The sequence below is a fragment of the Neoarius graeffei genome, chromosome 9 (assembly GCF_027579695.1).
Source record: "Neoarius graeffei isolate fNeoGra1 chromosome 9, fNeoGra1.pri, whole genome shotgun sequence".
NCBI classification, from domain to species: domain Eukaryota; kingdom Metazoa; phylum Chordata; class Actinopteri; order Siluriformes; family Ariidae; genus Neoarius; species Neoarius graeffei.
This window is the reverse complement of record NC_083577.1, coordinates 52,947,595-52,962,571: the sequence shown is the minus strand read 5'-3', so window position 1 is coordinate 52,962,571 and position 14,977 is coordinate 52,947,595. Positions and strand designations below refer to the sequence as shown.

The 14,977-nt window shown below is 38.8% G+C and overlaps 1 protein-coding gene across 2 annotated transcripts in view; it reads right to left on the bottom strand.

The window, feature by feature from the left end:
- Window positions 1–14,663, bottom strand: part of ncam2 (neural cell adhesion molecule 2) — a 401,438-nt gene extending 386,775 nt beyond the window's left edge. For both annotated transcript variants that reach the window (XM_060929766.1, XM_060929767.1), the window contains exon 1: window positions 14,456–14,663. In XM_060929766.1, the coding sequence (XP_060785749.1) occupies window positions 14,456–14,504 (49 nt within the window). In that variant the 5' untranslated portion in view covers window positions 14,505–14,663. The remainder of the gene's footprint in view (window positions 1–14,455) is intronic.
- Between the last annotated feature and the right edge of the window lie 314 nt (window positions 14,664–14,977).

Genomic DNA, 14,977 nt, shown 5'->3' with positions numbered 1-14,977 from the left:
CAAGATATACTTAATAAAAGTGTAATAAAGTATTAAAATATTTGTGCCTTATGTTTAAGTGTACTTGCCCTGCAGTTGTGCTTATCTTTTTGATAGTAAAAGCAAGCTGCTGCAAAGAAGACCACATGAACATATTTATTTCCATCACTGAGAAGGACTGCAACATTTAAGCTGGACAGAAATTATAAAGATTGTAGAGAATTTGCGCACAGTTGTGGACTGAGAAAATGGCAAAGAACTTGTAGTTCACACATTTCATAGTTCAGATATTTGCAATATTTCTTCCGAGTTTGCACTAGTTCTGTCACTGCTCTTTGCTGGGTTAGACAGCATTGTTGACTCTTAGGTATGACTGTGGTTCCATATAAGTTTTTTTTTTTTATTTCTCCTGAGTGGGATAATTAATTTTATTTATTTATTTTTCTTTAGCACTTGGATGTCAATTTCAGTTGTCATTGCCATGTTTTTATACTTTGGCATTTTAATACAACGTTGCTTTAAATTTTGATTTTTAAAGAAAATGAATATGTTCTTAATCCTGAGTATCTGTTGTTATTTTGTGAATTCTTACTTCATTGTACCTTAAGGCACAAAACACTCAAGTTGTCTACTGGTAGTGTGCATGAGGTAAGGGTTAGGGCTAGAAAACTAATAGTATACCTAGAAGGGTAATTGCAGTATACTTCAAAACTAAAAAGTGGACTAGATGTATATAACCAGTAACTAATAGTATATTTCCAATATGCTATAAAGTATATTTTTATCAACTAAAAAGTGGACTAGAAGTGTGTAATGAGTAAACCAATAGTATATTTCCAGTATACTACAAAGTATACTTTAGTAAACTAAAAAGTGGACTAGAAGTATAAAACAAGTAAACTCATAGTATATTTCCAGTATACTATGAAGTATGCTTTTGTAAACTAAAGAGTGGACTACAAGTATAGAACTAGTAAACTATTAGTATATAAGTTTACTTGTGGTATACTTGCAGTACAAAATAAAAAATACTAGTTGTATACTCAAAGTTTACTTCTCTTAGACTTAAAGTATACTTTTTTATAAACTAAAAGTGGGCCAATTTAGTTCTAAGAAGTATTAGATTAGTTTACTTACACATATACTGTAAGTACATTGATATCAGTATCCTTGGTACACAAAATTATACTTAAGGAAATATATTTTTACTTTAATTAAGTATACTTAATAAAATGAACTTGAAGTATACTTCTTTTTGATAAGGGTAGGCTAAGCCATTACAGTACCAGTGGAAAGTTTGGACACCCCTACTCATTCACTGGTTTTCTCTATTTTGACCAATTGCCTACATTGTAGAACAATACTGAAGACATCAAAACCATGAAATAAAATATTGGAACATAGACGGAATTATGTGCTAAACAAAAAAAACGTGTTAAAAATATTTTTCTTATTTTAGATTCTTTAAAGTAGCCGCTGTTTACCTGGATGACGTTTTGCACACTATTGGCATTATCTTAACCAGCTTCATGAGGTAATCACCTGAAAGCAATTAACAGGTGTACCTCGTGAAAAGTTAATTATAGGAATTTCTTGCCTTCTTCATGCATTTGAGATCAAACAGTAAATAGTAAACTAGATGGATACAGTGATTTGCACTAGCTTTTACAAACCGGGATGTCTGGTCACCATACCCTATAGATCCAGAATGGTAAGAGATAGAGAATGATGCTCAGTGAGAAAAAAAGCCCGGTTTTCGTGGATCATTCTGGTTCGGTGATCCGGATCAGCACCAAAAGTCAGAGCAACTTAATTCAGCGCAGAGGTATTGTTCATGTGAAATTTGATTATGATCGGTTGAAAACTGAAGGAGAAATAGCCTCCTAAAAGACATAATAATAATAATTATAATTATAATAATAATAATAATAATCTAGAAAGATCCTGAGTGAGAGTAACAATTTGCACTACCGCTGCTAGCACAAATTAATAATAAAAATACAGTAAACAGCCCTATTCCACATCTGTAGTAATCCATATTATGTCAGGAACCCCTCAGCTAAGTAAGGGGTCATCCATAATTTTCATCATTATCATGAGTCTACAAAGAGTAGACTTTTGAGCACCCCCCCCAAAAAAAGTGTACATTAGCGGACAAAAAAATGATGATGGATCTACGTGGAATAGGAATTCAAAATAAAACTTTTTATTAAAATCGGATGACAGGACAATACAAAGATTCACAAGAGAAGAAAAGAAGACATAAGACGGGTCCAGAAGTATTCATAGAAAGCAGGCGATTCATTTTTCAGTCCCCCCAGGATTTCGCGGGCCTTTTTTGTGATTGTTGCGGGCTAAAATGTCTGATGTTGCGTGGGGGGGTTTTCCAAAAAATTGCGATGGAAGTTGCAGTGTTTTTTAGGTTTTTCTTGCGATTACATTGCGGGAGGAAGTGAAAGTTGCGAGAAATTGTTGCGATTTTCTCTTTTTGTGATTAAAATTGAGTGATATGTTAAATATTAAGTTATTACTGAAAAACTATTGATTAAAAAAAACAAAGACACTGAGAAATGGTCCTATAAACAACTTTACCAATATAAAAGATTACCAGGACTACAAAAATGCAGAAAAATAGCCTTTACTTATCCAAATGCACCTGTTGGTTCAAAAGGTAAAGTGCATAGAACCTCACAGCATAACATGAAGTTACCTTAAAATATAATATAAATGCCTCAGCTTTCATGTAAGAAAAAAAAAACTATTAATACTAGTACTGTGTGCAGGCAGTCTCTCCTGAAGACTAAATTAAACAATAATTATAAACTAATAAAATAAATGGCTCAGGCTTCATAGAAGAAAAAAAAACTATTTGAACAGAATCTCACAGTATGATGCTGAAGCTGCCTAAACAATGGAAAACTAGACAGGGACACTCTAACGAGTGCAAACCCCGCCTTTTCCCTATTAAAATACATTGGGCGAAAATTTCGAAGTTCTGCCATGACCTTGACCTTTGACCTCCAAAATTTAATGGTTTCCTTCCTGGGTGATTGGCAACACATGTACAAAATTTGGTCCAAATCGATCCATTGGTTCTTGAGATATCTTGCAGACACACAGACAGACAGACAGACAGACAGACAGACAGACAGACAGACAGATACACACACACACAGACTGACGCAGGTGAAAATAATAACCCCTCCGACTACTGTCGGCGGGGTTAATAAAATACCATTTTGGCAAAAATGTTGGCATCCATTAATTTCTTGTATTAAGTAAAAAAAAATAAAGTGCACACAGTCCTTCACTGTAAACATAACACACTTTCAGTAACAGAATTTAAGCCTACATGAACACTGACTCGCACATGCTGCTTCTCTTGAACGTATACACGGAAGTAAGTAGTGTTGCCAGATACTGCTGACGTTTTCCAGCCCAAAATATGTTCAAAACCCGCCAAAATGCACTTGAAAGCCCCCAACTGGGTGGTAAACCACCCAATCTGGCAACACTGGAAGTAAGGCGGAAGGTAGTTTGTTGAAAATTTGAAAGTTTGAAAATTTGTGGGAAAGTTGCGGTGATTGGGTATAATTGCAACACCGCCCTGAATTCGCGGGGATTGGTTGAATTTGCATTGAAGTTGCAAATCGCAACATCGCGAAATCCTGGAGAGTCTGGATTTTTGAAAATTAGGAACTGTCTTTTTAAGGGGAGCTGTTGCCTTTTGGCTTTGAAATGTTCGTTTTTGATTCTTTCCAAGCAGCCTGTCCTGCCCTAACTGCCTCCTCTCAGATGAATGCAGGAAACAATAAATGTTTAAAAACTGCTCGTACTCGTTTGAAGGAGTCTTGTGAATAGCGGTATTTCTGCTTCACAAATTTGTAAATGCGGTCAAAATCTGGGTCAGCCATTGTTGTTGTATTGAAGAAAGAAAGCGTGTAGAGCTAGCTGACAACACTGATGTGGCGCGAAATTTTTAACATGGCGGCCGCCGAGTCGCACATTGACGGATCATCATTTTTTCATTTTTAAAAAGTGTACGCCTGGTCATTAACCCCCTCCCCCCCGCATACGGTTTGTACGTTCGTGATAATGATGAAAATTATGGATGACCCCTAAAGAGAAACAACATCCATCTTTACTTTAAGGCATGAAGTGTCTTTTAATTAATAAAAATAAAGAAAAATAATTGAATTAGAAGGTGTGTCCAAATTTTTGACTGGTACTGTACCGGTATGTATCTGTTTTCTTAACACTGCTCTCCACATCTTCACAATCACCAGAAGCTTCTGGCACTTTTGCTAGTTCAATCTAGTTCATCCCTGTCTATCAGTGTAGATGACTTGTGATAATAAGGGTTACAAACTAATACAAAAGCTATTACTTCTTACAGGATACTGACAGGCTATGTAGTAATTTGTTAGCTAATGCCATAAAAGCATATGAATCTGTATAAAACCAACCATGGTCAAGTTAACGAAGTAAAAATGCATCATAATCAGGTCTGCAAGTGATTCTGAAATGTTAAAATCATTTTTATTGATATACTAATATTCAATAAAAGTACAATTTTACATTTTCTGCAAATCTTGCACTACTGTGTATATATTATGTCTGTTGTATTCATTTGATGTGGCAACTAGCACCTAATCTACGTATAGCAGGGATTCTCAACCTTTTCTACTTTAAAAAAGATCCCCAATTATTTTTGGCTTGTCTATTCTATTAGAATATAATAATCTAATGTAAAGTGTATTAACAGAATGCAACATCATGCCTGTTACAGATGGGAGTCCAGGAATTAAATAAATGCAATAAAAACAAACTGTTTTTAATTGTAGGTTTTGTATTTAAAACTGTATGGATGTGCCAGAAGCCAACATAAAACCATGCATGCAGGGCATTTTCAGTCAAAAGGGATTAGTGATCCAAAAGTGGAGTCTGGGCGATTAACACAAGAACTCATTGCCATGTTTGTGTACAGCAAACAAGCAAGTTGTTAAAACCAAGAAGTACACTCAAAAGAAGTGGATATAGAAACCACTCAGTGGGATTAGATCCTTACATGCTAACAAAGAAGGATTTTTCCTATGAAAGAAAAATATGTACTAGCTAAATTTGACATTAGTAGAATAAAATTTGATCCTATTGTAGCTGTAACTAAATACAAAGACAATAATTATGCATACTATTAATTAACTTAATGTAAAGCTAATTAACAGATAATCAACAGATTTAAGGTTTTTTTTTTAAGATTGTGTATATTTTTAGTCTTTTGTATTTGTAATTATTTGTATCTGTACACAACCCCACCAGCTCTGCTGATCAACTTATCGTGTTTAAATAAAGTTATTCATTCATTCTTTATGAGTTGTTAAATTATCCAGCCGTTGAGTTCCCCGACATCTCAAACGACCTGCAGACATCGTTCTACACGGACACACAGATGAAACTTTTTATATGTGGCTGGGTTAAAGATCTGGGGATCAGGACACTCCAAGATAAATCCTGTTTCGTTTTTGCCTGGGTAAGTAGGAGTTTCTGGGCTTTTTGTATGCATCTTTGAGAAGGTTGCTAGGATGTTACACGTTTTAGTATCAGGTGTAAACAAACCACAGCCGCTCAATTCTCAATCCTCCCTGCTCTTCTCTTCCAGCAGGAATCACAGATCCATATACTTTACCCACAAATGTATTTATTTATTCAGCCCGCTGCTCTCTCTCTCTCTCTCTCTCTCTGTGTTCGCGCACGCACGTGTGGGTTAAATGTGACAAAATAAAGGCTTGTTCTTAATTTACCCACGAATTTATTTATTCCACTTAAAAAGTATACGGCAAACCAGCTACCGGATTTGGGACCCTGGAACAGCTTGAACTATTTAGTATTTGGCTTCAAACTTGAAAAAAATTCGCAGCCCACTAGATGGCGCTTCGTGGCCCACTAGATGGCATCCAGTGGTTGAGAAACACTGATCTATAGTATTTACTAGCTAGCTAGCTAGCTAATAAATACTATAGTTTAGGTGCTAGCTGCTGAATCCAAACATGTCTGCACATTAACTTAATAACTGTTAACTTTCATTTGCAAAAATCTGAAAACTAATTAGCAAATTGTTAACTTACCTGCTGATATTTCTTCACCAAAAACATCCTTCTGTGTTCAGTGGTCATGTGCTTTGTCCAGATTCTCTAATCTCCGGCAGCAACAGAGCAGTGCCATCTCCACTCAGTAAAAAAACTTCCTTGACAAAGATTAATCCCGTGTTTCATCAAATTTCATCAGGTTTGATGTATTACCAGAATTCACAACTACTAAATTAAAGATTTTATTTCACCAGAAACTGTTCTCATCTATTTTACAAAACACAGCCAGACTTTCTATCCTCTGTACCATACTTACACACTTTCTTTTCACTCTCTGGGCATCAAGGAGCCAGTCAGACTTGGTTTCTATTTTTTTTTTTAATAAACTGAATGCCCCTTTATGATGTAAGCATTGTGCAAAGTATTGAAAAAAGACACTACTTTTTTTGAGAATTTTTGAATACTCAATAGTCATGAAATATTTCAGTGAGTGATGTCAGGTACCAAGCCTAAATTGTGAGTAGGGCCCCAATTCATTTTTGATTTACTGCACAATGATCCATTATCCAAGAACCTAATTAACACACACAGCAGTGAGTTTCATGGCACAAGTGGGTGTCACACTGGGGGTCCTGCTGCCATCCTAGGAAAATACCATGAGATGTGCGGCAGAATTTTAAGCATTGCCGCTTGCAAACATTGTCAAGAGACATTTCAATTTCCAGGTAACACTACCAACCCATATCATTTGAGAAGATCACACCCTGAGAGAGAGCCATTTAATAAATTAGCCCCAGGCGAACAGACACCTTACACGACGTAAGAATTCATATATTACACGCAAAATGATGGAGAGGTTTAGTGTCTCCAGGAATATCCCTGGCTACAAATAAAGACTGTTCGTTCAGATAACAGTTGCACACTGTATATGTGGTAAAATGAAGCAATCTCTTTAAGTGAACAGGTTTGTGTGCCTTTTAATTATCGTACTGTTAAGAATATTTCCTTTAATTGAACATTTAGTCATGGGTGGCACAGTGGTACGCACTGTCGCCTCATGGCACGAAGGTTCTGGGTTTGAGCCCAGTGACCGACTGGGGCCTTTCTGTGTGGAGTTTGCATGTTGTCCCCATGTCTGTGTGGGTTTCCTCTGGGTGCTTTGGTTTCCCCCCACAGTCCAAAGACACAAAGTTAGATTAACTAACTACTATAAGTTGCCTGTGAATGGTTGTTTGTCTGAGGAAGCTGTGACAGGTTTAGCAAGCCAGTGGTGGATGAAATGTGCTCATGATGAACACAGGCAACCATGTAGGACGGGTCAATTGGCCTACAGGGCGTTGATGACTGATTTAGTCATGGTGGCCACGGTTTTGATGTTCCCTCTGGAAATGGAAATTGTCCTAGACACAATCTTTGAACTGTAGAAATCTGGTTTTAAATAATAAAAATACTGTTATTTATTGATAAGTCTGTCCAAATTTTGCAGTCCATCGATCCATCCACTATCTATACTGCATATCCATCAGGGTCATGGGGGAAGCTGGAGCCAATCCCAGCTAACTTCAGGTGAGAGGCAGGGTACACCCTGGACAGGTCACCAATCTATCGAAAGGCTCAAATTTTGCAGTTTTTGTTGAGAGTTTATTCATGCACTTTCTTATGATGGTGCATTTACTGTTTTCTTTGTTTGGAAAAAAAAAAAGCTGGAAATGAGTGTAAAACGTTGGCTGCCATGGCCACGTTCTTATTAAACAACATTTTTTTTTTTTTTGGTAAATGCTTTGTATGCAACATTAAATATTCATGAGTGCACTTGGCATAACACTAAATTGAGCAACATATCAGACTGTTACCAAAATAAATGCAGCTTGCTAAACGACAGATAATTAGCCAATTGGGACCACTGATGCTAAAATGTTAGTCACACGACAGGCCTAAATTAAAAAATAATGCCTTCCGACCAGAAGACCTGATCACATTTGAGACAATTATGCACATCAAGTAGTTCAGTGACAGGTGTGCTCAACTGGTACATGACAGCCTTGCAGTTCATTTAGTCTTTTTTTTTTTCATTAAAAATGAATTTCACAAGAGACATACTCAGAGATTCATTACAGCGAAATATGTGTTAGTGGCTCAAACTTGCACTGACTCATTTGTTATAACTTTTTAGCAGTGTTTGGACATAAATTTGCACTTTTTAATTAGCACTAACTGTGACTCATTAGCAATAACTATTTAAAACGCATTACAGTAGCACGCTATTAACACACAGTGCACTATAAGTTCAAATATTGTGGGTTTATGATCTGTTTTAAGGCCATGTGAAAAAACACAATTTTATTGCACCCGTTTGTAACCAAACAGAGTTCCAAAGAGCACTGGTGACACTTTGCTTCTCTTTATTTTCAGGTGACACACAAGTGTTCACACATGAACATTGCTTCTGGGCATTTATTACTTCTCCTGCTGCTGCCTTTTAAAAATGAGATTTAGAGCAATACCTTCATTACGGCACTTAATACCATGATGGACTGTCTCCCCCGAGACTGGTACAGCACATAATTCACCACAGTGCGCTTCATTTAAACTAAATGGACAGAGCTCCTTGACAACATACATTAAAAACGACCTGTGAGTCAAGTGGTCCAACCTGAATGCCTGTTAAAGAAGTTCAGAGGTTATGAGAGAGAGAAAAGATCAAGTACAGTCATTTCAGCACACTCTGTAGCTCAGTCCATACTGTTTCTCTCTCTCATATAAATATAACAAGTGAGCGAGGCAAAAAATGACATATTTCTCAACATGAGAAGATAAACGTGATATCTTCGCACCACCAAGTAATGTCCTTTTTATTATATGGACACATCTACAAAAAAAAAAAAAAAATACACAAATGAATCAAAAGAATTTTAATCTTGAACCGGTTTGTCATTTTGACGATGTGCATCAAGTCAGCAGGAAAGCACTGGGAGTGACATCATCGGAGTGAAATATTGGGAATTATTCTATACACAGGACACTTTTTCAATGGAATAAAAATGTGCATTCTATTCCCTTCCAGCAGGTTTCATTCATTTGGTTTGATAGCATACAATATTGTTAGCATATTGCTTATCCTACGTGTATTATGTAACTCTACCCAGTGGAGAATGAGCATTGAATATGGTTTACAATATTGCATGGTTGTCAAGACAAAATAATGTCACACGTTGGAGACATAAAACTTCCGCACTTGCAAGAGACTGTGACAAATTGTAAACAAACATGGCTGCCAGGTTTGTTTCATTAAATATGGAAGATTTTGAGAGAATTTTGAAAGAGAAAGATGTGGCGAACACCTGAAAGGAATGTGTAAATAATAACAATAATAATAATAATAATAATAATAATAATAATGGCTTTTTCTCATGGTATACTGTATCAGATATATTTCATTCAGCTAGCATGATACTGAACGAGTCGAATGCTAGCTGAATGGAATATATCTAATATACCACTCAATGGGCGGCACGGTGGTGTAGTGGTTAATGCTGTCGCCTCACAGCAAGAAGGTCCAGGTTCGAGCCCCGTGGCCGGCGAGGGCCTTTCTGTGCGGAGTTTGCATGTTCTCCCCGTGTCCGCGTGGGTTTCCTCCGGGTGCTCCGGTTTCCCCCACAGTCCAAAGACATGCAGGTTAGGGTAACTGGTGACTCTAAATTGACCGTAGGTGTGAATGTGAGTGTGAATGGTTGTCTGTGTCTATGTGTCAGCCCTGTGATGACCTGGCGACTTGTCCAGGGTGTACCCCGCCTTTTGCCCGTAGTCAGCTGGGATAGGCTCCAGCTTGCCTGCGACCCTGTAGAACAGGATAAAGTGGCTAGAGATAATGAGATACCACTCAACGCCAGCTAATATTATTTAATTACACAGTACCAGTCAAAAGTTTGGACACCCCTACTCATTCATAGGTTTTTCTGTATTTTGACTATTTTCTACATTGTAGAACAATACTGAAGATATCAAAACTATTAAATAACACATGGAACATATATGGAATTATGTAGTCAACAAAATAGTGTTAAAAACAACAACAAAAAAAATTCATATTTTAGATTCTTCAGAGTGGCCACTGTTTACCCTGATGGCACTTTACACACTATTGGCATTATCTTAACCAGCTTCATGAGGTAGTCACCTGGAATGCTTTTCAATTAACAGGTGCCTCATCAAAAGTTAATCAGTGTAATTTATTGCCTTCTTAATGTTTGAGATCAAACAGTAAACAGTAAATAATAAAAATACAGTAAACAGCCCGATTCCACAACTGTAGTAATCCATATTATGACAGGAACCGCTCAACTAAGTAACGAGAAACGACATCCATCATTACTTTAAGACATTGTGTGTCTTTTAATTAATAAAAATAAAGAAAAAACATTGAAGGTATTTGTACTGTACATCAGACTATATTTGGAAACGTATTCGAAACCAATTAAGACAAACGTTCAAACCTGGATAGGAACAGCAGGAAATGATGCAAAATTTCAGACATACTGTATGTTCACCTTCAATTTGATGTGTTAATAGTTGTCACTATCATAAAAAGTACTAATCTGGAACACTGTTACTGGAGTAGAACGTTGAAAGGAAAATTCCACCCTGAACAACTTGTTCTTGTATACTACTTATAGACTTGCATGCTCACTTTTATAAATCTTCAATGGTATCCAATATTTGTTTAGTAATGAAATTCTGAGTTGACGTTTTTGTTTAAACTTCACTGGCATGTTAGTCTATTTTCATTTTGGTTAATGGTTTCTGAAATTACCCACAATGCTGTTGAACGCCCTGCTGATAATGGCACCAGTGGGAATTAGGCCTTGCTTCCTACCTACCTAAAGAGACTGGTGCAGTGTATACTCTGCTTCAGACAGTTTCCAAAGCTTCATCTTTCATACTTAAAACACCAACATTCACGATCATGCTTGTCATCTCACAGATCGCAAATTAGCTGAGCTGAGTCTCTGTCATAACTCATCACAACAGCATTACACCACTGCACTGTAATCTGGAACATGGGGTCCAATGCTTATTGTCTCCACTACTTCTGTATTGGACTTCTCATTAATATGACATAAATGCCTTTTGTTTTTTTATGAGCCAACAGTGAAAGCTGAATGTCTCTTATGTTTGAGATTGTTGAAATGTTTTGTCCTGTAAAATATCATTGCAACTGCACTAGCAATGTAAAATGTACTTCGTGGTGAAATTAAACAGTGGTACCTTCATGGGTACATTAATTGTACCTCTAATATCCATCCATTATCCATAACCCCTTATTCTGTGCAGGGTTATGGGCAAGCTGGAGCCTATCCCAGTTGACTATGGGTGAGAGGCAGGGTACACCCTGGACAAGTCGCCAGGTCATTGCAGGGCTGACACATAGATGCAAACAACCATTCACACTCACATTCACACCTACAGTCAATTTAGAACCACCAGTTAGCCTAACCAGCATGTCTTTGGACTGTGGGGGAAACCGGAGCACCTGGAGGAAACCCACGCAGACACTGGGAAGAACATGCAAACTCCACACAGAAAGGCCCCCGTCGGCCACTGGGCTTGAACCCAGAACCTTCTTGCTGTGAGGTGACAGTGCGAACCACTACACCACTGTGCCACCCCTACCTCTAATATGTACTGTATACATGTATCGTTCATCTGGAAACATGGATATAGTGTACCTTTAAAACCATCATACATTTTTTTTTATCTTCAGGAAAGCTCTATCCTGGTCAGGGTCATGGTGAATCCAGAGCCTAATTCCACAAACAGTGGATGTAAGTTGGGAAGACACCCCAAATGGGTTGCCAGTCAATTGCACAGCACACATACCTCGGCCAATTCAGCATTCCCAATCCACCTAGTAGAATGTTTATGGGTGATAAGAAGAAACAGAAGAACTCAATGGAAGCCCACATGCACACAGAAAGAGCATGTACACAAAACAGAAACTCCACACAGACCCAAGTAACCCGAGATCAGGATCGAACCAGGGACCCTGAGTGCCACCATGTTGCCCCCATTTCTGATCTAAGGTATATAAATAGACTCAAATTAGTTCTCAGAGTAAAGTTACATGCACCTTGCTAAGTAAACACTGCATACTATACTGGTAGGTCCAAAGATCTTGAGTACTACCACACACTCTAAAAAATAATGGAGCCAGTACCGGTTCTTCAGGGCGATGCCATAGAAGAACCTTTTTTCAGGGCTTCAAAGAACCGTTCATGCAACAGTTCTTTAAAGAACCATTTAAATAATTTGTTTGAGCAGTGAAGACAGATTTGTGTAAACATAGCCTATGTGCATTGACCAGCAAATGGTAAGAGAATGCCAGGCTCTGAAGAACCATTTCCAATGTGAAGAACCTTTTGCATAATGTAATGGTTCATCACAGAGTTTTGGCTCTCCATGGAACCATCCAGAGATTTGAAGAACCACTGAAGCACCTTTATTTTTTAGAGTGCAGTGACAAGAATAAGGATAGTTTAGTATCATTTTTTATAAGATAAGATAGCTTTTTATTATCCCACAAGGGGAAATTTACATTGTTACAGCAGCAAAATATATAAATAGAAAAAGATAAGGCAGTGAAGGAGTAGTGCAAAAGTACTAAGTATACAAAAAAGGATTTTATATATATATATATATATATATATATATATATATATATATATATATATATATATATAAAAGAAATAAACTACAAATTTAGAGATAAAAAATTAACACATTTGCATAAATTAACAGGTTTGCAGATATACAGTTAACATAAGTGTATTATGAAGGTGGACTTGCACGTGTAAGTAAGTATTGCACAGGTAGTATTACCAGTATTACCCAGGTAGTGTTGCACAAGTAAGTATGTACATTGCACAAGAGCCATTTTAACCATGTGTAGCTAGCAGTTCGCTGTAAAGTACTGATGCTGAGAGTCAGTGCACACAGTATACGTTCAGAGGGGTTTCTCTGGATGTACGGTAGAAGTGATCTGGACAGTATTGTTGATTATTGTGAGGAGTGTCTGGTGCTGTGCTTGATGAGGTGCTGGTTGTACCTCACCATAAGCCTCGGTCACAACCGGCTGTACGTGCTCCTACGGCCGGTCTACGTGCAAAAAACGCAAGAAACGCACGGAGGGCACGTGTATGATGTGCTGATTTTCGAGCCGTAGACTGGCTGCAGAGGTTCTTTGTCATGTCAAACAAACTCTACGGGCGCTTATGTTTTTTTCAGGTTGCAAGACAAACTTACGGCCAACGCACGTCTTTCTCCATGAACAAAAAAAAAAACGCAGCGATTTGGGAAACACCAAAAATTGCACGGCCAAAAAATCGTACATCCGGTTGTGACCTAGGCTATAGGTGTGGGTTCTACGTGCTCTAGTATTCATTTTTTAAATGTAATTCTCTATAGTTCTTAATTCTAACCCTTATAATAAACCAAAAAGAGGTGCTACTAATTTATAGTTGGCTACCCTCCCCAAGTTTTGGGGAGCTTTCGGTTCTGGATACATTTTCACACTAGTATGCAACTTCGCAGTTTTTTGCTATGAAGTAGTTCAGGTTTGTTTTGGGGTTTTTTTTTCTTTTTCTATTTAGTGCTGTACTGTGCGGTTCGAGACACTGCCTGTTTAGCGTGCATGCCTACGGGTGAGTATGAAGTGCTCTATCACCACCTGCTGTCGTGTGGAAAAAACCGGTGTGTGTGTCCCAGCAGGCAACACACACACACACACGTGTGCACGCGGACTCGATCAGTGCAGCGCGAGAGCACCATGTCACACTCACTCAGCGCGAGCGACTCGGACCAAGAAGTGTTCAAGTTCACGGCGGCGGCGGCAGAGTGAGCTGAGATCACTGGTGTAGCAGAGAGGGATGGGTTAATACATTTTACTGGCCAAATGCTCACACCAAATTAAAGATGCATTTCAGAGCTTTCCTAAACATCTGACTCGATCCGAGTTGATTTCACATCATTCCAGCAAGCAAATCTATTCAGAGCACTTTCCTGCTGTAAACACCGAGCCAGAGACTTCAATGCATCCTTTCTAAGTGTGTGTTCGTGCACTATAGGCAAGTGCGAGCACCGAGGCACTGCTCTCTAAACAAACCCGGCTTAATGTGTCAAAAGAAACGTTTTCTCCACCAGGACGTGCCCGAACTGCAAAACGCCACCAAACAAAATTAACCCCGCTGCTGTGGCGTCTCTTTCGTTCTTTCTTTCTTTCTCACTGCCTTTCAGTGCTCGCGCTCTCACACACACACGCACGCACGCACACACACACTCAGGCTAGCACAAACGCTCCCACGCGCACCGGTCCCCTCAGCATCACTTCACCGTACCTTCACCGCCGCTGACGAGCAAGAACACGAAGAGCAGCTTCCCCATCATTGTTTCAGAGGGATACGTGCTGACCGACTGCCGTTGCTCGAAGTGAGTTGGACGTGCGTGCGGCGACTGGAGGGGAGGAGGGGCACCACCGCGCTTCGATTCGCCCGCTTCTCTGCCGTCTCGCGCGCGTCCGTTACTGACGCGCGCGCGAACCCTCGTTAAGATCCGCCACTGGAGAGAAGCAGCACGAGCCCAGCCTCAGCGACCGACTCTCGTTCAAATGAATCGAACAGTGCAAGATTCGATTCCTTTGATTCCTTACTCAGTGCGTTTCGTTTCCTCATCTCATCTCATTATCTGTAGCCGCTTTATCCTGTTCTACAGGGTCGCAGGCAAGCTGGAGCCTATCCCAGCTGACTACGGGCGAAAGGCGGGGTACACCCTGGACAAGTCGCCAGGTCATCACAGGGCTGACACATAGACAACCATTCACACTCACATTCACACCTACGGTCAATTTAGAGTCACCAGTT